At 40.3% G+C, this 24032-nt stretch overlaps 2 protein-coding genes across 22 annotated transcripts in view; one reads left to right on the top strand and one right to left on the bottom strand.

Moving 5' to 3' along the window:
• The window catches only part of HECTD1 (HECT domain E3 ubiquitin protein ligase 1), a 102421-nt gene extending 85691 nt beyond the window's left edge, over positions 1–16730 (top strand). For 10 of the 12 annotated variants that reach the window (XM_089907552.1, XM_089907558.1, XM_089907557.1 and 7 more), the window contains 5 exons: positions 643–721; positions 847–940; positions 1863–2013; positions 3505–3649; positions 3761–4907. In XM_089907552.1, the coding sequence (XP_089763678.1) occupies positions 643–721; positions 847–940; positions 1863–2013; positions 3505–3649; positions 3761–3898 (607 nt within the window). In that variant the 3' untranslated portion in view covers positions 3899–4907. Of the gene's footprint in view, positions 1–642; positions 722–846; positions 941–1862; positions 2014–3504; positions 3650–3760; positions 10477–12488 lie in introns of those variants that run through there. The other 2 variants (XR_016392157.1, XM_089907556.1) reach the window with 2 other exon arrangements.
• Positions 7198–24032, bottom strand: part of AP4S1 (adaptor related protein complex 4 subunit sigma 1) — a 59791-nt gene continuing 42956 nt past the window's right edge. For 6 of the 10 annotated variants that reach the window (XM_022553565.3, XM_022553564.3, XM_022553566.3 and 3 more), the window contains 4 exons: positions 23304–23390; positions 21550–21618; positions 17492–17503; positions 7198–7956 (listed from right to left, as the gene is read on the bottom strand). In XM_022553565.3, coding sequence (XP_022409273.1) covers positions 7828–7956; positions 17492–17503; positions 21550–21618; positions 23304–23390 — 297 coding nt within the window. In that variant the 3' untranslated portion in view covers positions 7198–7827. The other 4 variants (XM_022553567.3, XM_022553568.3, XM_089907579.1 and 1 more) reach the window with 4 other exon arrangements.

Below are 24032 nucleotides of genomic sequence, written 5' to 3'. Positions count from 1 at the left end.
AAAAACCTCAGAATAGTTTGCTTTGTATGTAAGCCTTATCCCCAGTGGCTGCATTAACTAACTCAGATGCTGTAGATCTTTTGATAAAATTCTATTAATTTATATACATGTAATTATTATACCCTTGGTATTTTAAACTGTGATTTTGGATTGACTACGAGGCTTTGCTGTCTTTTTTTTCCTTCCTTCCTTCTTTCTTTGATGATAACATTGAGAAGTTGTGTTTGATAAGTTGTTCATATGTTCAAGGTTTGACTTGAGGCAGGGGTAAAAACAGAGCATGAACAACTTTAGTAAAAAAAAATAGTTTCTTTTGCAAAAAACAAAAAAAACTTGTAAACATGTTGCTACCATAATTCATTACAAAAATCCATAGTTGATTAATTTTGTGCCTAAGGAGGAAGTAAAACATGAAAGGTGATGTTTCATGAAATGCCTGCAAAGCCAGGTTTGGTAAACAGTTGGCCAAATAGTTTTTGGGCACACGGTTTTGCATCTTAAAAGGCCCCATACTTAATATCTAAGCTGGTATAGTGATTTTGTTATTGTTGGGGGAGGTGCTCATGGTTTTGGCGGCAGTGTTTTAAAAATTAAACACCAGTGGTAGCTGAATGTTAATCTAATCCTTTTCTGTCCTCCCAGTTTAAATTTCCAGTTTTGCCCTTCCTCAAGAATATATGGTTTTACAGCTGTGGATCTGAAGCCAAGTGGTGAAGATGAGGTACAAATTTTGCTTTTGATATATTTGTAAGTCCAGAAAATTCCTCTTAATGAGGCCAGTTGTACTAGGCGCTACTGAAGTATTCCTAGATATTAACAATTACGTTGACAAATTTTCCTTTGCAGATGGTAACAATGGATAATGCAGAAGAATATGTGGATTTGATGTTTGACTTTTGTATGCATATGGGTATTCAGAAACAGATGGAAGCCTTTAGAGGTAATTTTTAAGGTTCTTTAGTTGAATCCCTCTCCTTTTACTTTGAGACAGCTGAAATTAAGGTACTGCTATGCTCAAAAATTGCTAGTAATCTCTAGATTTGCCGTCTAGTTTTTTGTTAGGTCCTGCAGAGTACTCAGAACAGGTTGGAACATTTTCAAGCTGTAGCATACCCTCAGCTTGGTCCTCCTGAGTAATGAGGGACCCACTTTTGGCTTCTATTTTTTCATTTGCAAGTGGATATAATATTGTTGCATACTTTCAATATTACACGATCAAGATGAGTTAGACTATGTTAGAAGCTAAATTCTTCAAGTAAAGATTGACGCAAAAAACATTGGACTGTTTATCACTTACTATTTTTAAAAATGAGAACATAGCCTTGGCTGGCTTGTATGACATAAGAACTGATTGGGAAATTATTAGAATTTGGCTGCTGACCATAGTGTCTGAATATTCTCTCCCTGTCTACATTTGTGATAATAAGCAAAAATTTCTGTACTTAAAACCCTAGCACAGGGCTTCCCTGGTGGCACAGTGGTTGAGAGTCTGCCTGCTGATGCAGGGGACACGGGTTCGTGCCCTGGTCCAGGAAGATCCCACATGCTGCAGAGCGGCTGGGCCTGTGAGCCATGACCGCTGAGCCTGCGCGTCCAGAGCCTGTGCTCCGCAACGGGAGAGGCCACAACAGTGAGAGGCTCTCGTACCACAAAAAAAAAAAAAAAAAAAAAAAAAACCCTAGCACAGTTTTTATTTCAAGCTATTTTCATTTATATTTGCTTTTTCAAATATTTATTAATATTTATCTTCTTTCTATCCATTTAGTTGAGTATCTTGATTTGAAATTTGTTATTTTGAAATTATAACTTAGAAACTGAGTTGTGTGTTTTGTTTTTGTTTTTTTGCTGTGTGTGTAATGTAGATGGGTTTAATAAAGTTTTTCCAATGGAGAAATTAAGTTCCTTCAGCCATGAAGAAGTCCAAATGATTCTTTGTGGAAATCAGTCGCCATCCTGGGCAGCAGAGGATATTATTAATTATACTGAACCTAAGTTGGGTTATACACGTGATAGGTATGTGTTGGTTATTTTCTAAGATCAACAGATTGTTTATGTCCCAAAATCAAATGGCGGGTTCTCTAAATGACTCAGTGAATTATATGCATAAAATGAGAAAGGAGTTAAGTCTCACCGTTACCAAGATGTATATTCACTGATAAGGCTGAGTTCACACAAAAAGTCATCTTGGCTGATGTTTTAACATTCCTTTTCTCACTGTGTTTTAACTGTTCATCATTTTTAAAATGGCGTCATTTGTAAACCCTTAGGCTTTATTGCTTTTATATTAAGCTTTATTTTCAAATAATTTCAATCTTATAGAAAAGTTGAAGAATAGTTAAGAATTCCTATATATCCTTTACCAGAATCACCAGTACTTAACGTTTTGCTGTATTTCTTTTACATTATCTCTTTACACACACACACACACACACACACACACACACTTTCTGAACCATTTGAGGATACGTTGCATATATCTTGTACCTTTACTCTGTAATACATTAGTGTGCATTCCTCAGAATATGGCCGTACTCCCACGTAGCCATACTAGTTAGCAAATTTGTGATTCCATACTATTAGCTAACCTGTAGTCTACATTCCAGCTTTGTTGATGATTCCAGCGATGTCTTTAGTAGCACTCACTTCACTCCCATTCTCCCCCGTCAGGAAATTGTATTTAGTTGTGATATGGTTTTAATCAACAGTTCCTCGGATGTTTTTTCTTTCATACCACTGACATTTTTTAAGACTGTAAGTAAGCCCTGTATTTTTTTTAAAGTTTTCAAAGTGATGTAAATGAGAAAGTATTATTATTTTAAACTTAAATGACATTGTATATATAGCTTTTTTTTTTAAGTAAAGTTTTTATTGAAGCATAACAGAGAAGTACACAAATTGCACATACATCCTGGAGAATTTTCACAAAATGGACACACCTGTATAATTGGTACCCAGAACAAGAAACAACTCTAGAAGTCCCCATCCCCATCTTATTCTTTTCTAGTCATTAAATCACTATTCCCATTGATTAATTTTGCTTGCTTTTTGAACTTTAGTAAATGAAATCATGCAGTATGTATTCTCTAAGGTCTGGTTTCTTTTATTTAATATTATAATTATGAAATTCATCCATGTTGTAGCATATAGTGATACTTTATTTCACTGTAACAAAAATGTATTATTTCAGATCCCTGTTGCTAGTTTAGCCATATTTGGGTGAATTATGCATGTGCATCTTGAGCTTTTCTGATTTGCTGCCTTTGTTGCATATTTGATTCCTATACTCCATCAGTGTTTTAGTCTGTCTGTATCAGTCTTTGAAGGGTATTTTTCAAGTAGTTTGTATCAGCTTATTTCATACTTACCCAAGAGTCTCTAGACAGTGTTGTTCTTCCAACATGCGGATATTCGTTTTTAGGGTTATTGCTGGCTTATACAGTAATGGTAGTATTTTTCATTTAAATCAGCTATCAAATCAACATAACTTTATTTTTCTTCTTTTAGCCCAGGTTTCCTTAGGTTTGTGAGGGTTTTATGTGGCATGTCTTCAGATGAGAGGAAGGCATTCCTGCAGTTTACCACTGGTTGTTCAACTCTACCCCCAGGTGGACTGGCTAACTTGCATCCTAGGCTCACAGTTGTACGCAAGGTACAAACTCTAGCTACTGGGGAATCTACATGGAATTAAGATACTTAAGGATTGAAAGAAATACATATTTAAAGTCATGGTCTTCTGTTATTTTCACTTCTATTTCTGTAGGTTGATGCTACTGATGCAAGCTACCCATCAGTGAATACATGTGTACATTATCTGAAGTTGCCGGAATACTCTTCGGAGGAGATCATGAGAGAGCGCCTGCTAGCTGCTACAATGGAGAAAGGCTTTCATCTCAACTGAGCTTTGAAGTGCAATGGGAGACATCAGAGACTTAAAATTCTAGTGAAGCCTCTTGTGTTTGTGTGCAGAGAAGTATATGATCCTCCATGCTAATGACACTTGCCTTTTTTCCACCATTAAGGCTTTAAGAACACATGGAATGAGTTCGTTAGCTGCTAATGACAAAACAAATCCTTTAACTATCCAGCCAGCAAGTATATAGCACAGAACACTTTGTGTTGCTACAAGGGCTCATGTGACTGGAATTAGGTGGTCCTACTTGACTGTTCCAAAGAGCAGCTTCTCAGATCTTCAGTGTTCATTGGTAAATTTCTAAGTGTATTTGTGTAAAGTTTGTCATTTCATACTTCATACACTACAGTTGCCATCACTGATGCCTGTTTTGCTGGCTTTTAAGCTACTTGGTCAAAAATCCTGCTTCCTTAAAACAGAGAGAGTTAATGAGCATCTCAAGCTTTTTCTTTTCCTTTTTAATGATGCCTGCACTATCAGAGTATATCTAGTGTTCTCTCTTTTGTTTGGCATATAATCATGCACAGCCTTTTTATTTCTTTGAGGTGGGGAGTATATTTTTATTTCCTAAATGCCATACTATAAAGTTCAAATTCTTAAGTGTGTTTGTGCAGTTCAAAAATAAAGATATATTAAGGGGGGGGAGAAAACACTGGTTTAGGTGCAAGGCACACTTAAAGCAAGTTTTACTTTTGGTTGTATTTTCTTTGTATATTATAAACATTTATTTAACTTGTTGCAGTTTGAAGTAAAAAAATTTCCAAAATGTATTCTCAACAATAATCATTAAAATGTTTGCAGCGTACAAAACTGTGTCATGTGACTGTTTCACTGCAGCCATCAGACCTAAGAGCTTAACTGTATACTTTTCATTTTGAATCATTGAGATATATAGTTTTTTGAAATTACTACGTGAAGAAATGTATTTTTCTGTGTAAATACACTTACTGAAACTGGAAAGCTAGGAGAAATATATGTTCACATGCTTGTGATCCAACTCTTGTGTTCTGTCTTTAAAGTATTCTTCAGGTAAAAATAGCCAAGTTATTTGTGTTAATTTTTTAAACACCAAATGTGCTACTTACCATTGTATCTTCAGCGACGTGTAAGTCTAAGATCCAAGAATGATTTTTGAATGTTGTGTTAGTGTGAAAAGAAACCACTGGGATAATGCTATTTCCTGGTTTTGAAAAGGGGCTATATTTCCATTTTCCTGTGACTTATCATATCTATGCATCTAGGTAAAAGAAATGTCACTAGGTCTGATTTAGCCAAATGGCTTTTATAGGCGTGAAAAGCATTTTTTGGAATTGCCCACAATTTACCTGTTTAAAAGGTACGTTCCCTTTCTACATTAGAAGAGACTTCTCCCATTGCAGTCAATCATTTGAGTAGTGTTTCTGTTCTCTGCATGAGAATGTTGTGACTATGTAATCAGAGGCAGCATTTACTTTACCTTATTGTTAGCTTCACAGTTCTCCGCGAGAATAAAAGTTAAAATAAAACATAATAGCAATATTTAAACGTATGACCTATGCTTTAATCCAGAAAACAGTGGTGGTGATTGTCTCAATACATGGATGCATGACTAGAACTTTACACTAGCAGTAGAATTACTATCCAGTTTATGTGTATTATTTAAGTCTCTAAAATGTCTGTCAGTAGCCAGCTTTTACCAAGACTATTCTAGCACAGGGGTCAGCAAACTGTGGCCTGCCGTTTGCATTTGTATGGCCCATGAACTAAACATGGTTTTTAAATTTTTAAGTGGTTGAAAAAAATAAAAAAGAATAATAATATCTTATGTGAAAATTTTATGAAATTCTGATTTGTATCCATAAAGAAATAAAGTTTTATTAGAACACAGCCATGCTGACTTATTTATGTATTATCTGTGGCTCTTTTTTGCACTACAGTGGCAGAACTGAGTAGTTACAGCAAAGACCATATGGGCCACGAAGCCTAGAATATTTACTGTCTGGTCCTTTGCAGAAAAGGTTTGCTGAATCCTGGTCTAGCATGTTGCTACAGCAGGTAAAGTCGATGAGTCTTATACAGTGAGTAACTCTGAAATGTCAGGAATCTTCCTGTAGAACTAAAAGTCCAAGAACAAGGTAAAGCTGACCAGTCTGAGACATAAATTTCATGAGTCTGAAAATCACGTAAAGCTGGTAGTCACAGTTCAGCAATAAACCTGAAGTGAGATGATGACACAGCCTGTCACACAACAGTCACATTAGAGTTCACTTCGTGTATAAGTCAAGTACTGTGAGACATCTACTTGGGTCTTCACATACACTAGCCTCTGGAGTATTTTTTCCAGTGGTATCTACCTAGTATTTTTTTTAATCGTTATTCTCTCAAGGTACTAAAATCTGTGCCAAGATGTTATTTGAATGCTATTTTGGTGTGACCCCAAAATTAATTTTATTCACTCCCTAGTTACTTCTGGTGTACCAGTTTCAGCAGTTACCCGAATGTGCTACTGATTAAGTGCCTACCAACTAGGCCAGTGTTTCCCAACTAATTATGTCTCAGAAAGACCTCCAAAGCACTTTGATCTAGACTGGGCTTTCCCCAGACCTTGGCTACTTAATGCATACCATTCACTGTTCTGGCAGGTCAGAAGCCTTTCCTCTGCCTTCCTGAATGAGTCCAAAACAACTAAGGTTTGCTTTTGGAGTCCATTATTGATTGGTTGCCTGGTAGATGCAAACTTTGAAATATGTAAGTGAAGTTTTAGAAACACATAGAGAATTTAAACAAAATCCCTCCTATACACACACACACACACACGAGACAGGGAGAGAAATCAAACAGTACTGAATGAATTACTGCCTAGAATGCCCATTTACGTCCTCTTTTGGAGGACAGAGTGTTGTAGGTGAAAGAACTCTTGGAATTCCATAGGATGGCACAATGTCTTCACGTATCAAGACTATATTTGTGTCCTCCAATGTACTTGCCCTCCTACGCTAACATGAACATGCTTTTACTTAAGACAGCTCTGTATCTCCTGCTGTTACGAAGCAAAAGCATATATACAGAAAGGTTTGGGAGGATCAGAGCATTGCTCTTCTATAGTGACTTAGCAGTTTTCTTTGCTTCAACACATTCCAGGAGAAGGGGTTGAAGGAATAAAAGGGAGGGGAAGACGGAGTCATTTCATGGCAACCTGAACAGAGATATTCTCTTGCATTCTATTTTTAAGCTTCGAACTAAATTTCATTTACAAATAAGTTTACTAATAAGACTAACTCTTTACAATATGGCATATAGGATAGCTATAATGGTTGTCTTAGCGATTTATTATTAGGTAGTAACATTCTCTATAGAGTTAATTACATGATGTCTTTGTAATTGCCAAGTACCCATAAAATGGATATCAGGCTTTTAGAAACTGGCAAAGAATATTTGATTCTGCAATTTTCATTAGGTACACACATTTTGACTTTTTAAAGAAAAAGATAGCATTCAGAAAACAGTATTATTCAAAGTGCTCTGCATGTTCAAGTCAATTTTAAAAGTTTATTGGCCAATAGAGAGGTGCCACATTTTCTTCCCACCCCATGATGCTGTTCCTGAATTTATCCCTTTGCAAAGGGAGGCAGAGACCAAAAGAGTTTCCCTCAGGACTCCACAAAATCTAAACAAGTGAGAAAAAAAAGCTTATGTTCAGGAAATAAAACTTGTCTCTCCGTTTAGAGAAAAATTTTCTTTGTGCATCATGTTTTAAAATACAGTTTTGTTTTCCGTTTAGGAACTGTGGGAAACACCTATTTTAAATGTTTTTGGAAGGACAGCCCATTTTGCAGTGTTTGGTCTTCCAGAATCTTTTGGGCTAGTGATGTTGAGAGGTATTCCATGGTGTCCTCATTTCCTGTAAGTCGATGTTGTCTGGCAGAGCCTTTCTGTTTTCAGCTGTCTGACATCTTATCAAGAATTAGTAGAGGGGCAAGAATTCTTGCCCGATTCGTTTCCACAATGCAGCCATTTAACACCATCTCATCCAAAATGATGTGTACTTTATCCAAATTAAACATTATCTAGGGTCATATTAAGGAAATTAGTTATAAAAATGTTAACATTCAGTAAATAATAACTTATGACTTTGCCTGGAATTTTTCCAGTGTAAATTAGTCTAAGCATGAAGGTTTTGTTTTTTTTTAACAGAATTCCTGAAATTAAAATTGGTATTTATATTAGAAATTATTACCTTCATATACACATATATACCTAATTTCACCTTGGCTAGGCTAACTAACTGGACAATAGACACAGAAATGGAACAGCTATACCTTTTAGCCAGAGTGAGACGGAATCTCTACTAAGAGCTGGAGAACAAAGCAAGTAAATTTTGGTAAGAGTGTGACCTGACCTCAAGAACAATGTCTTCCCAGACAATAATAACAACAGGAATAGCCATGACTTATTGAATACTCATTATGTTCCAGGCATTGTGTTGAGTATTTTACATGTATTATTTCAGTCTTCTCTACGACTCGGTGATGTACATGCTAACATTATCCTCATTTTACACAGGAACAAACAGGCTCAAAGCCATTGCCTACAGTCACATGGCTAGTAGTTGTCAGAGCTGGAATTTAAACCGAAAGTTTGGGCTTAACTGCTCTGCTTCCAGACTTCCCGGGAGAGGCCTGAGGCGGCTGAGTATACATCCTCCCTCCACCCTCAAACCTCCACCCCAAAACAAATGCCTTTACAATACTGCACCTTGAGCATCTTTTGTGTCAGACAGGCTAAAAGAAAAAAATAACCACGAGGAGAAATGAATGAAGAAAAGGCAATGCTGACTTAATTCCCAAGGAGATAAAAATTCCGATTTTCAAGAGAGTACCTCTTATAAATGGAGCATTCTAAAAATACTCATTTGAGAATTATGGAGCCACTTTAGATTACTGACGTTCTTATTGGAAAGTTAGTACAGGGCATGGGAGAAGAAGAAAACACTGTTAGACTATGATGTCTAGCTAATTAGAGCCAAGTCCTTCCTCCAGTAGTCCCTTCATTTGAGTACCTAACTTTTCTTTTGTGAAATTGAACTGGAAGAGAGAACTGACCTGTTCTGGAAGAGAGAAACTCTTGAGAGTGAAGATGATAATGGTTGAACGTTTCTAAATTCTATGCTTTACTAAAGTTTCCATCACTAAAGAGCACAATCCTGGTCTGTTTAGAAAAAAACAGAACAAAACAAAAAACAGCTGACAGATTGTTTCAAATAGACAAACTTCATTCAACAAGTGAGTGATTAAATGCACTATGGGAGTTCATAATTAGTGACTCTTTGTAAAATGAGCCATTACCACCTGATTTTTCTTCCCAATAATTCCAGACGTTCCAGTCTATTGTATTTGCTTAGTAAAGTACATCTATAGAGAATGAGACAATCCTGTGAATGACTTTTAAGTTTCTATTAGGCTCTGTGTTAATACCTCATTAAGCTCTGTGCAAATAGTTCTCCAGCAGAATAAACTTTTTCAGGAGCCCATGGGGACTGTCCTAAAGTGACCCAGAAAAAAAAAAAGCTTTACTCTGTTATACCTATTAATAATATCTTCCAATTAGATGGATGATTGCTTTGTCCATGGCCAAATTGGGACTGGAATATTAGGCGCTTGACTTAATCCTCTTCACTAGACCCAGAAGCCAGAACAAGGTAGGAATGACAGCCAGGTATAAAGGAAGGCAGAGCTGGGAAGCACAGGTGACTGCATGAAAAAAATGCCCTGTAGAATCCCCCTGTTGTATTCACTAAGGGCAATGAAAGCCTAGTGCCTTTTTTTTTTTTTTTTTTTGGGTGTCAAGGTTTTTTGTTTTAAGTATAGTTGATTTACAGTGTTGTGGGAATTGCAGCAAAGTGATTCAGTTACACACATATATATACATTCTATTTTAAAATATTCTTTTCCATTATGGTTTATCATAGGATATTGAATATAGTTCTCTGTGCTATACAATAGGACCTTGTTGTTTAAAGCCTAGTGCCTTTGAAAATGTCAACCCATCCAGGGTGATTCTGAGGTAGAAGGAGATCTCATTTTAATCTATTCTATTTGAATCGATGCAGGGATCAAGCTGCTCTGAAGACTGCTCCATCTTTGGCAAGAATATGGTCAGCAATTCAGATGTCCCCTTGAACAACTAGCTCAATGTTTTGCAATTCAGATTAGAATTTACTGCTGAATCATATCAACCACTGACATCCTCACAATGCAAGGACAAGGTCCTTCAGCAAGCCTGAATTTCCCAACATCCTGGAAACATGAATTGCTCAGTGAGGGCATTTGGTACTGTGGGCATGTGACTGCCTGTCTATCTGAGTATCTGGCTGAAACCTCTAATAATCATGCAACTTTCTGGCACTGTAAAGGGAAACCACAGACCAAATCCAATGTGAGGCAAAAGCCTGAAAACTGATTTCCCCTTGGAATCATGTGGCTCCTTGAAAATAAGAATCCAGCTGTTGTTCACATCTTGATTTGGTTAATGAGTTACTTGTGCACACTGGAAAAGCCAAGAGTAATGGCATTTGGGCTACAAGCCAGGTGAGCAGGGACCAAAAAATGCCCTATATGCCAAGTCCCGTGGCAATAAGCAGAGGCAAACACACTTTAGCCCTGACATTTGGAATAGGAGGAAGCAAGAACGGCACAAGCTGTTGGTCTATTAAGGTGATGAGCTGAGAATGACTAGTTTAAGAGGGTCCAACCTTAGGTTTTACTGAATTCAACTGACTTAAAGATCCTTGAGGAAACTTGTTTACCTTTATGGGCACCCTAAGGTTGGAGCTGATATGAACTAGAAAGAGCCTCTTAAAGAACAGAGTCATAAAGCCCCACTTTCTCCCAACCCGGAAACCTAGAGCCTTTCTGAATTTCTATGTAATGTGGATTGGAGCTGAATAGAGTAGGACCTCAGTAATATTAGTGCCACTTGAAATCAATTTTTTAATTAGAGTGATTGAAATGTTTCTGGTTCATACATTGGAATTTTGATCTCTGGATCATAAAGCACTTTTTCATCATGGTATTTTAACACCACTGTGGTGGTCTAGTTCTTTAATGAGAGAAAACTGAGCAGCATACATTCTAATGGGACCTCAAAAGCAATTCCAAGGAAGAGCCCAGCCTAGAAACTAAACTTTCTAATTCTAGATTTTGGCCTCAGATCCCTTGTCTTCTTATTTGATTTCTTTTCTTTTGTTTTGTTTTGTTTTGTTTTTTTTTTAAGATCCTAGCTCGGACTTCCCTGGTGGTGCAGTAGTTAAGAATCCACCTGCCAATGCAGGGGACACAGGACAGGTTCGATCCCTGGCCGGGGAAGATCCCACACGCCATAAGCATCTAAGCCCATGCGCCACAACTACTGAGCCTGTACTCTAGAGCCCGACAGCCACAACTACTGAAGCCTATGTGCCTAGAACCTGCGCTCCGCAACGAAGAGTAGCCCCCGCTCACCCCAACCAGAGAAAGCTCGCACACAGCAACGAAGACCCAACGTAGCGAGAGAGAGAGAGAGAAAGAAAGAGAAAGAAAAAAAAAAAGTTCTTTAAGTACAGTGGGGAAAAAAACGTGTTCTCTTTTTTTTATACTTTAACTCAATTGCCCACGGAATTACATAAGTTGCAAAGGGCCAATGTGTTCACATTTCCCACCGAAAATCACATGCTACTGTATGGAAGATTATCATGAAGATTCTGCATAGTTCTGGATATACTCTCCTTGTAATAGTCTTGTGTTCACTTTTAGGCTTAGTATGGCCTTTAGTTAATTAGGTCACTGAAAAGGAGTGGGGTTTTTTTTTTGTTTTTATTAATAGTAATCTTTTATTTATTCATTTATTTTTATATTTATTTTTGGCTGTGTTGGGTCTTCGTTTCTGTGCGAGGGCTTTCTGCAGTTGCGGCGAACGGGGGCCACTCTTCATCGCGGTGCATGGGCCTCTTCACTCTGGCGGCCTCTCTTGTTGCGGAGCACAGGCTCCAGACGCGCAGGCTCAGTAGTTGTGGCTCACGGGCCTAGTTGCTCCACGGCATGTGGGATCTTCCCAGACCAGGGCTCGAACCCGTGTCCCCTGCATTGGCAGGCAGATTCTCAACCACTGCGCCACCAGGGAAGCCCCAAGGAGTGTTTTTTTATTGTTGTTGTTAAGTAGGTTTTCCTGAAAGATCCATTCATATTCTGAGAGCAACAAAGACATCCCAGTGTAATTTTTTTAAGTTTATATAGGTTTATGTAAAATTACACAAATACCAGTCAGCACTGGGGTCAATGAGCCTGTCATTCTCTTGTTTTTTTCCCCAGATTCTCTGTTGCTTCTCATAGCTTGCTGCCACTATTCCTGAGTAAAACAACCCAGAAGCATAGAACAGGAGGAGTGGGGGTAAGGCAGAGGGACCTGGAGGGAGGGATAGGAGGAATAGCAGGGGATGAATATGGCACCTAAAGGACTCAGAAACACACTTGAAGGATATAGAGAGATGGCTAAGGCTAGGGAGGGCCAAAATGGCCTGGAAGGCAGAACTGTTTAATCTGGAACTTTCACATCCCTTTCCCAGGTGAATGGCTGACTCCCTTGGAGACTGTTCATAATTCTGAGACTCATCACTCATGACTTGACTAGAACTCTCATGCTGGAGAGGGCTGTGGTCCCCTTACCCCTCCTTGCCTGCCCTTCCCAAAGACTGGACCAGCTGCACACATTCCCTTGGGCCCAGGGGCCTGCTCTCTTCTCTTGCAGCCCTGCTTCAATGGACATATTTTCAAAAGGAAAAGATGTTTAGAAATCTCTGACATGAACGTCACTTTTGGAAAGCATGCTCTTATCAAGACATTCAGGTATTCGCTTCAAAATTTTTCATTATTTATGACTCCTCCAACCGAAGACCAGGGTTTCTCTAAAACTTCTTCCCTAATTCAGGAAACACCAAGACAGCATGGTGCCAGGCACTTTATAAATGTTTTCTTAGAGACTAATTTGCTACAATCTACTCCAGATGATTATGAATTTTCAAAAAGTGTGTCAAATTTAATCTTAAAGCCCTAGGATCAAAGGCTCTGGAAACCTGGAGACCAGTACCAGCTCTGTGCCAAAGTAGCTCTGTAGTTTGGAACAATCAATCCATAGAGCTACTCTGGAACAGAACTGGTATCGGTCTCTGAGCCTCAGCCTCTTTGTCTAAAAAGTGAGATTTTAACTTGATGATTGTGTAGTTTTCTTCCAACTCCAAAGCAGTCAAACCCTATGACTCCAAAAGTAACCTTCAGGGAGAGGAAAGCTAGTTTACTCCTTTCTGATATGATCAAGCTATTCCTGATGTAGTCACATGCTCCACCATACCTCAAAAGAAATCCTTTTGTAATAACAATTAATTATTTTAACTTTCTGAGAGAGCATCGAGAAAATTTCAGTTCCTCTAGAAGCTGCCACTTCAGTGTTGGATGGTTTCCCTAGAGAATATCTTTGGTCCTCTTGTCAGTATTTCCATAGCCCCTAGTGGAACAGTTACTTTTGTGATTTCTCACTAAGTCAGGCTGAAATTATCTCCTATTTGGAGAAGCCCTGTTCTAGTTTCTGGACCTCTAAAGGTGTTTGGGATTTTAGGAACGACAGATAGACGTCCCCCTACTGGGCCTGGGGCCTGATCAGGGCCTGACTGCAAATCTTAGCGGTGCTCTTACTGTTGGCTGGGTGCTTTTAGTCTTCCAGGGCACACCCTGGTAGATAACTAGCTGAGTCATAGAGAGTGCAAGAGGATGGAGGCCCTTCCTACTCGCCCACCCTCAACTTCAGTAAAGAGAGCATGTTTCACATCACGCATATGAGCTTTTAGGCTCTAGAATTAATTGCTCAAGCTTTTGGACTTTAAGGACTTACAAAGTAAAAACATGAGTGTTCTAAAGATTTTTTTTAAAGATATTTTTGAATGAAGAAAACATTCTGGATTCTAGAGCTATCCTATATTTGTCAGGGAGGGGGCACAAGAATATAAATAGGAACCCCAGCTTGTTCCTGGCTTTTCCTCCCAGGCATGCATGTGGAATACCCCCCTTACCATCCCAGCCTCTCTATTATTCCTGCCTCCAGTCCTGGGGTGGTAAAGAGACCTACATAGGCCCTGGCAGCAGGCACTGGGATGACCAGGTACCCGCTAAATTCTGGGGACCCAGGTGCTGGAGGGTGGTCAAGGAGTGGATGGGGGGCCCTGCCGGCTCTGGGTAAGCATCCTTACTCCATGGAGAGGGGTGCTGCTGAAGGAGAGCTAGAGTAGGGTCCTCTAAAGCACAGGGCCCAGGAAGGGGACCCTGGTTGTCTGGGTCTGAAGACAGTACTGCTGCATTCCATTCTAGCCAAAATTAATCAAGTCTTTAAGCCTTTTTAAGGCCACCAAATACCAAAAGGGGTGTCAAGGGTTTTGGTGCCTTCACACACATTAGGTGTGCACTGAACTGGGGAGGAATTGGACTTCTACACAGCGCTGTTCATGGGTGCCATCCTCTGACTATTTAGCAGAAGGGGATTCGATTGCTCCTTTGAATTATGAATTGTCTGGAGAATTCGGCAAACCTGGGGCTCTGGAGCTGAGCACATGTTGAGAAGCTCATCCGTTGGTTCCTAAAAACTATCTTAATTCGTGGAATTTGAAGTCTTAAATAAGTCTACCAAAGTATGAGGAAGGGCAAACTTTCCCGACAGAAGTCCTCAGGCAACATTTCAGCCCTGCGGGTGGAGTGGAATGTAAAGAGGGTATCAGGGCTGCTTCAGCGCACGTGAACGGTTTAGGTCCTGATGTGCTTAGTCCCCGGGGTACAGGCTGCCCCACTTGAGACTACTCTGCAACAGAGAGTTTCCACTTAGTAGAAGGGTTTTCAACAAACCAGAATTTCTGTCCTGATTTCCTGAGCTTATGTCATTTCTTTTTAATAACCCATCTGCCTTGCTCTGTGACGTTAGTCTTCTTAGAAGTAGAACAAGCCCATACTAGGGAAAAATGTAAACAATGCATTTAATTTCCCAATGTCTAACCCTACAGGCTCTGGAAAACTGCTCCCTTCTTAAAAGGCTTCAGGGCGGTAAAGTCTCTGGAGAAAGACTGCGAGTAAAGGGCTTCTTGGGAGTTCCATAAGGTTTGGACTCCCACCTTCCTGTTGCTGCAACAAGACTGAGCCTTAAATCGTGTCTGTTCCAAGCAGACGAACGTGGAAGGCTTCCTTAATCTGAGCAAACACAAAGGTTATGTGCTCTTGAGTGTTGGGAGAACCGGTTCCAAGTTGCAATTATATCAGCTGCTGGTCCAACCTTTCAAGGCCTAAGGAAGCTTCCCTGGCACAACGTTAGCTGCTCTGGCAGGTTCCTGGTTACATGCTACCAGGGTGGTGATGCGGTCTGTCTGTGAGGCCACACCTCTAAAAGGCTCCCTTGTCTTACTGTTAAGAAACTGATGTGTAAAGTTTTCCCTGGACTTCTTCAACGTGACAGTTAAACAGAACTGTGGGGAATTCCCTGGAGGTCCAGTGGTTAGGACTCCGAGCTTCCATTGCCGGGGCCTGGGTTCAATCCCTGGTCGGGGAACTAAGATCCTGCAAGCTGCGCAGCCCGGCCAAAAAAAAAAAAACTATGTATGAGACAGAATAGAGTCGTAATTTGACTTTTTTCAGATGGCTGAGGGTAGAAACTCTTTCAGAATCTCAATAGAAGAGAGGTGCCCCATGCCCTGCCTGCCCTGCCCCCTGCTGCACTTTTAGACCATGGGAGGGCCACATGAATTTACAGCTTGAGCACAGACATACACTTCCAGGTCTGGAGAGATTTAGTTCCCTTCTCTAAATTATGCAAACTTCCTAATCTGTCAGGTGGATGTGCCTAAGTATTTCCCAAGAACAGGAATATATAAGTTGATCAGAGAGGAAGAGAAGGCAAAAATGAAACTAAGTAAAATGCAGGGTAAGGATGAAAATTGTGTGCTTTGGTGTGAAAATTAAATTCAAACAAGAACGCTGGAGTTCATTACATGGACTTATGCCATACACTAGAGGGATACAAAGACAAACCCATCTCTACTTTTAATAAACACCTAGTCAGTATATAAGACACATCAACACACTGAGTCCAACTATAATACGCATCCTACTATATCTGATTCACTTTACTTCTCTGAATATCTAGACTTATAAGACTTTCCCATCCTGTTCTAGGTGTAAGATAGCTCAGTTACCTAGTCATGGCAACATCAAACATTAAGGCTGAGAGGGTGTTAAGGCTCTTCTAGTTTAATTCTGTCATTCTGAGATGAGGGGGTTATGTGTCTTGTCTGATACACACAGACAGTTGGTAGCAGCAATGAAAGCAAAACTTGGGTATCTATATTCCCAGTAAAGTGTCTATTAGCTTTTGCTGTCTTCCTGATGACTTCTTAAATCAAAAGTCATTTTTCTTATTACCCTGTACAAGGAGGAAGAGATTTATTTTGAATTGCTTTAAAGGACTTAGTTAAAATGGAATGTGACATGCTGAATAAAAATACACCCTAATATACAGCCTGGTCTTGGGTCTCCTAGGTCAAAAGGACCACAGATTTAGGTCACTCACCACTAGAGGGCACTCAGATTTCCCCAACTGATTTAAAGAGGCTTCAAATACAGCCTGCAAATCAAGTTTATCAACATGACATTTTCTATCAATAGTAAAAGGTAAATGGCCATTTCCCCAGAATATACTGGCATACTGTTTCTGGGCATAGGTATCTAATGTGTATGTGTGTGTGTATGTGTGTATGTGTGTGTGTGTGTGTGTGTGTGTGTACACACAAACATGTTATAATTAATATATATTTGTTATAATTAATGTTACTATTTCAGATTCAAGCCTGATGTTTTCTCAAAGGACACCTATTTATTGCGTTCAAGTGGTAAGCAGATTTCCGAAGTAAAGATTAACTTAAAAGACAACTTGCCTCCAGAGCACTGACACAAAGCCCAGTGGGCTCCTGCCCAAATCCGCAGGCCTGCAACATTCTAAGTAAATCATGCTTGTTCTTGGGGCCCTTGGATACTTTGATTTAAAAAGGAGAAGAGAAGAAAAGGAGAGCTTCCTCTGCTATAAAAGGAGATGAATACAAGCCAGGCAATGTCTTTAACCTTCCAGTTTATCATCCCTGAAGGCCTTCTTCTGATCATGTGGGGAATTTCTGGAGATTTATACCTAGAGCTATGGAAATCCATTCTCTCCAGGAGGCCCAAGGACTTTCTGGCTGTGTTATTTAAATTCTGCAAAAGTCTATTCCATATGCACAAGTTAAATTAATATATGAGAGTGATCATTAACTACACCATAGCATTGCCCTGTCTGAAGAGTACAAGGATCGTCTTTGTGGAAAAGGGTGGAGGGTCCTGCAAAGCGCCTGTGCCTCCGCTGTCTTGTCAGGGCGGCTGATGATGAGCCTTCTGGATTCTGGACTTGGCTGAATTGGTTTCCTGCCCCATGGCACTCACCTGATCAAGACTAGCCTGTTCTTTGCCAAGTACTATGGAAAACTTGGTTCACAGCACTGAAAAAGGATACATCTAGTTCACTCTGGAAAAGAGAAAAGAGTCCGAGGATGAGAAGGAGACACTGGGACACAATGCACTTAGCAGAGACAGCGCCTGCTCTGGTTGCCAGCCTGAAAGCAGGTGGGAGAGGCTGCTCTGTAGGGAGAAGCCTGAGTGCGGGAAGGCCCTGAGTTTGGGACAGTGATTTAAAAAAACAAAATAGGCTGCAGTTTAGAGAACTTTTATAGGCTAGAACAATTCACCTTTAGAGTGTAGAGGGAATAAAATAATTCAACCTTTACAGATCATAGGTAATTTGATAGGTATATACAAAATCGTAATAATGTGCACACAGTTTGAATCCATCAGTTTTACTGCTAGAAGTCTCTCCTAAGGGAACAGTTAAATAACGGCACAATGATGTGTGACAGCATATTCAGGGTAATGTTATTTATAGTAGCAAATTGCTGAAAACAAGCTAAGTGTCTATCAAGGGGGGACTACTTAAATAAATTATAGCAAATCCACAAATGATGACATAGGTACATAAGTCCCGACATACTGTTAAATAAAAAAGCTAGTCTGGGGCTTCCCTGGTGGCGCAGTGGGTAAGAATCTGCCTGCCAATGCAGGGGACACGGGTTTGAGCCCTGGTCCGGGAGGATTCCACATGCTGCGGAGCAACTAGGCCCGTGCGCCACAACTACTGAGGCTGCACTCTAGAGCCCATGAGCCACAGCTACTGAAGCCCACGCACCTAGAGCCCGTGCTCCACAACAAGAAAAGCCACCGCAATGAGAAGCCCATGCACCGCAACAAAGAGTAGCCCCTGCTCACCGCAGCTAGAGAAAGCCCGTGCATAGCAACAAAGACCCAACACAGCCAAAAATAAATAAAAATAAAAAAGCTAGTCATAAAATGGTATATACAGGATTATCCCCTGTATATATGTAGATAGATATAGATATAGTTAGATACAGATACATAAAGCCTAAAAGGCAATGTACCTAACAGTATGTATCAATAAACGGCATGCTCACTGATGATCTACCCTTTCTTTTTGCTCGTATGTATTTTTAATTTTTTTTAATGAACAAATTTATGTCCTGAAAAAGTCATAGATGGAGAAAAGATGAAAGCGCTAAATTCATCTTTGAAAGGACTTAAGGTTTGTCAAGTGCAGCACTGACAACTCTGATCCCACTTCCTCAACAGCAAAAGCCCTCATCTCTTGCAAAACTGCCTCTTTTGAAGCTAACTGGGCTGGCTTTCTGTTTTGAAACGTGATGTTAAGATGCTTCTTTCAGCCCAGACAGCATGAGATTGATCTCCAAATTTAAGATTTGGAAACTCTAAGATTAAAAATAGCCCCAGAAAAACTGTTTAAAACTCACAAACCTAAAAATAAATCTTAGATGACAAGGCATTCTCCATGAGTGGGACAGATTCTATTTTCCTTCCCAGGGTTCTCTTCTCTCTCCTCTTTTTCTTCTTTTTGCTACTGTCAGCCTAAACCGGGTCATCCCTTAGTACTCTCCAAGTCCTGTATAATCACCTGGCTTAAATTAAATTCTAATCTTTACTTCTGTGGTTTATGTGGTCACTGACTCTCTCCCTAGAATAACAGCTAAAATTCAGCAACCTGCTATTTATTCTTAGTTACCGAATATAATAATTTTTAAAACCTTAGCAATGATAGTGCCTGTACCCACGCTTTATTCTCCCAGGTTTAAAACATTGCTATTTTGGGAAATTATATTCTTCTTGATAGGTGTTCCCTTAAAGTGACTAACCATGGCCAGCTCTGAATCACAGACCCTGACTTGCAACCAGTCTGTCTAAGAAAGTGGTCATCAGGAGATAAGCCGGAACTACAGCTATGCTGTCCGTATGGTAACCACCTGCCTTGCGTGGTGATTTAAATCAATTAAAATTAAATAAAATTATAATTTCAATTCCTCATTTACACTAATCACATTTCAAATATTCAAGAGGTACATGTGGCTTAGCACCTACCACATTGGATGGCACAGATAGAGAACATTTCTATCACTGCAGAAAGTTCTATTGGACAGAAAGTTTTGGTCTATAGTGCTCTCCCCAAGCAATCAATAAGAAGGTGGATTTTTTTTTTTTTTTTTTTTTTTTTTTTGCATTACACGGGCCTCTCACTGTTGTGGCCTCTCCCATTGCGGAGCATAGGCTCCAGACGTGCAGGCTCAGTGGCCGTGGCTCACGGGCCTAGGTGCTCCAGGGCATGTGGGATCCTCCCAGACCGGGGCACGAACCCGTGTCCCCTGCATTAGCAGGCGGACTCTCAACCACCACGCTACCAGGGAAGCCCAAGAAGATGGATTTTAAAACCAGACCCAATGCCCCCTGTCCCTGCAAGGCCAGTCTCTGGAATGGCCAGACCTCTTGCTCTTTCAGCTTTGGAGGGCACCAATCCCTTCCTAGCTAGAGGCACTACCATGTCGCAGGCCACTAGGCAGCTGCCCAGCTCCAACCGCTGAATTAGGAAATAGCTGACAGCAAGCCTCATGCATTAAGGCAGTGGTTCTCAAACTTAAGCATGCATCAGAATCACTTGGAAGGCTTGTTAAAACACAGTTTGCTGTGCCTCAACCCAGAGTTTCTGATTCAGTAGTCTGGGGTAGGCCAAGAGTTTATACTTCTAACAAGTTCCCAGGTAATAATTATGCTGCTGGTCCAGGAACCACACTCTAAGAACAAACTGCACTAAGGCAATGAAAACAGGCTAGTCGATTGCCCTGTAAAGAAGTCTGCCAGGGCTTCCCTGGTGGCGCAGTGGTTGAGAGTCCGCCTGCCGGACTGAAACCCGTGCACCTAGAGCCCGTGCTCCACAACGAAGAGTTGTGGCTCCACAACAAGAGAAACCACCGCAATGAGAAGTCTGCGCACCACAACAAAGAGTAGCCCCCGCTCACCACAACTAGAGAAAGCCCGTGCATGGCAACAAAGACCAAATGCAGCCATAAATAAATAAATAAATTTATATAAAAAAAGAAGTACTGATATATGTTACAACGTGATCAGCATAACCTAGAAAACATGCTAAATTTAAAAAGCCAGTCACAAAAGACCATATTTTATTGTACTTTATATAATTCTGTTTATATAAAATGTCTATAACAGGCAAACCTATAGAGACAGAAAGTAGACTGAAGATTGCCTAGTGCTTGGAGCAGGTGGAGGGGATAATTGGGAGAGAAATGCTAAATGGTATGGTGTTTCTTTCTGGGGTGATGAAATATTTTAAACTTGATTGTGGTGATGGTTACACAACTCTGGGTACATACTAAAAACTATACACTTTTGTATGTTATTAAATTACATTTCAGTACAACTGTTAAAGGACTGCTGGAAAGGAACTCATGTATTCCTTAAGGGGACTTGGTTTTGATCCTCAAAGCAAGGGTTTGGATGGAAATGATTCTTAAACTAAAAGGGTCCTGGTGTCCTAGGAGGGGAAGCAGAAGAAAGAAGAAAAGAGAGAGGAAGTTCAATAGCAAAATATCTTAATTGAGAGAAAGACACAAGAGGTTCTTGGTCTTATAGAACTGGTTCTTTATAAAGATCTAAGACACACGTAGGTTTCTAACACGTTGGATGAGCTAGAAGGAAAGGTAATGAAAATTTGACGTCATTTGATTTTTAAGTTTTACACATTAAAGCTCTATATTAACACATTTTTTTTTAATATATAAATTTATTTATTTATTTATTTTTGGCTGTGTTGGGTCTTTGTTGCTGCGCGTGGATTTTCTCCAGTTGTGGTGAGCGGGGGCTCCTAATTGCGGTGGCTTCTCTTGCTGTGGAGCACGGGCTCTAGGCGTGCGGGCTTCAGTAGCTGTGGCACGTGGGCTCAGTAGTTGTGGTGCACGGGCTTTGCTCCGTGGCATGTGGGATCTTCCTGGCCCAGGGCTCGAACCCGTGTCCCCTGCATTGGCAGGTGGATTCTTAAACACTGCGCCACCGGTGAGGCCCATTAACACATATTTTTGACATAGACCCATTTCTGGGAAATTGAGCTAAGGACGAAAACCATTTTTTAGTCATTAGACTTACCACTCGGCTGAAGTAGTCATCTAAAACTTCCACGAAGTTATGGATGAATTCATAAATTGCCATCTCATTCTGAAATAAAAAAGGAAGGGTACAGTTAGTTTTATTTTTATTTATTTATTAAAAAAACATTTATTTTTTGGCTGCATTGGGTCTTTGTTGCTGTGTGCGGGCTTTCTGTATTGCGGCGAACGGGGGCTACTCTTCATTGTGGTGCGCAGGCTTCTTATTGCGGTGGCTTCTCTTGTTCCGGAGCACAGGCTCTAGGTGCATGGGCTTCAGTAGTTGTGGCATGCGGGCTCAGTAGTTGTGGCTCACGGGCTCTAAAGTGCAGGCTCAGTAGTTGTGGCACTCGGGCTTAGTTGCTCCGTGGCATGTGGGATCTTCCCGGACCAGAGCTCGAACCCGTGTCCCCTACATTGGCAAGTGGATTCTTAACCACTGTGCCACCAGGGAATTCCCGGGTGCAGTTAGTTTTAATATGACCTATTGGGGAAATCAGACATGGAGCTGCCCAGTCGTCAACCAGGTTTTAGAGCATTTGGTAAACAGATAATGTGAGCAAAGCAGCTTCCTATTGACAAATATTCAGAATAATTCTAGGACTTATTTCTTTAAAAGAAGCTTATCAATAGGGGAAATGTAGAAAACCTTAACCTCTAAGATTTTTTGAAAAGTCCATGATGAATCTAGCTGAATGGAAACCAGATTGTGTCTGGTGATTATAGAGTTTTGAGGTTTACTCCCTGACTTCATCACCAACTGGCTGAAGCCAGGTTCTTTTTTTGTTTTGCTTTCCCCCAGGGTCTTCATGTCATCACTTTTCCATCTGTGAAGATGGGGAAACCATCTCAAAGTTTGGTTCATGGATAAGAGAACAATCAACTGAGTTTTCAAAGTATTTTAGATCTTAAATACCCTTTCAGGGATTCCATGGCCAAAGGTGCTATTGATGTGGGACTGACCATTTCTGAAAAGGTGAACTATATCTGATGAGATGTAATTACAACACAATCATATTTACAGTTTGCTCTGCCTTCTGAAATGTCAGCCTATGTTTAATGCCACAGTTGTTTGGCCTCTACCCTTGGCTAAGCTACCCCACTGTGCCACACAGAATGAGGGCAGGAAACTGGTATTACTTAGGGTCGAGGAAGGCATTCTGTGGTTTTGTGCTTCTCCACAAATTGCTCATCTAATCCAAAAAATATCCTAGGTTTATCTCTTCCACACAGTTTCCCCAGCCTTGATAAAAACCAATATCCTTCAAGAGTCAAGATAATTGTTATGGAGGTAAGTAGGGAAGAAAATGTCAATTTAAGGAGGAATCAAAATCAGACTGTTGGGCTTCCCTGGTGGCGTAGTGGTCGAGAATCCGCCTGCTGATGCAGGGGACACGGGTTTGAGCTCTGGTCTGGGAAGATCCCACATGCCACGGAGCAACTAGGTCCGTGAGCCACAACTACTAAGACTGCGCTCTAGGGCCTGCGAGCCACAACTACTGAGCCCACGTGCCACAACTACTGAAGCCCGCGCGCCTAGAGCCCATGCTCCGCAACAAGAGAAGCCACTGCAATGAGAAGCCCATGCACCACAACAAAGAGTAGCCCCCGCTCACTGCAACTAGAGAAAAGCCAGCACGTGTCAGTGAAGACCCAATGCAGCCAAAATTAAATAAATAAATTTATTTTTTAAAAAAAATCAGACCGTTATTCCTAATTTTCTTGTATTTTCCATAAGCTCTTCTATTATCTTACCTCAGTGTCATTAACTCCGACCACAATGAAGAGAGCTGCATACTGCCGATATATCAGCTTAAAATCCTTATATTCAATGAAAGAGCACTAGACAAAACACAATTAGACATTAATTCCTGAGGCTGACAGGGATTTCTTCAAAATGGCATGCATAATTTCTAGGTTCTGATTTGAGTATCTGTCAACACATTCCTAGAAATATTCAACATTAAGATGTGACACAGTCTTTGCTGGCCGCCTCCTCACAGTACTCAGGGGAATGCTTGGAAGCATCTCTAGTGGGAGGTGGAGAAGTGGTCTTGGAAAAATGTCTGAGTGTTCACATGGGTTCCCACCTGTACTTCTTCTTATTCCTTTGCTTGGCTCTGTGTGGAACTCAGCCAGCAAAGAAAAGGCTACTAAATAATCAGCATTTTAGACTGCCTCCAAAAGTGAAAATAAGCCAACCTGATACAGAAGATTTTCTTCTTTCCATCTCCCCTGGGCTCTTTTGGAAGCAATTAGAGATTCCGTTTGTACTATCTGATAGTCATTCAAGAGCCAAATATACAGAGCATACACACATGCAAAAAAGAAAAAATCTTGATTTCTTTTTGAGAAGAATCAATGTAGGCTCTTTTTATAAATTATTTAAAGATGGCTTTTGTGTGGCAGACACTAGACAAAAATCTCCCATTGTAAATATTGCTTTATAGGAATTAATAACTAGCTTACCATTACTGACTAGTG

The sequence above is a fragment of the Delphinapterus leucas genome, chromosome 2 (assembly GCF_059928025.1).
Source record: "Delphinapterus leucas isolate spDelLeu-1000000601 "Yukka" chromosome 2, BTC_Dleu_Yukka2, whole genome shotgun sequence".
Taxonomy (NCBI): Eukaryota; Metazoa; Chordata; class Mammalia; order Artiodactyla; family Monodontidae; genus Delphinapterus; species Delphinapterus leucas.
Note: the sequence above shows the minus strand (reverse complement) of the source record. Positions and strands in the feature narration are given on the sequence as shown.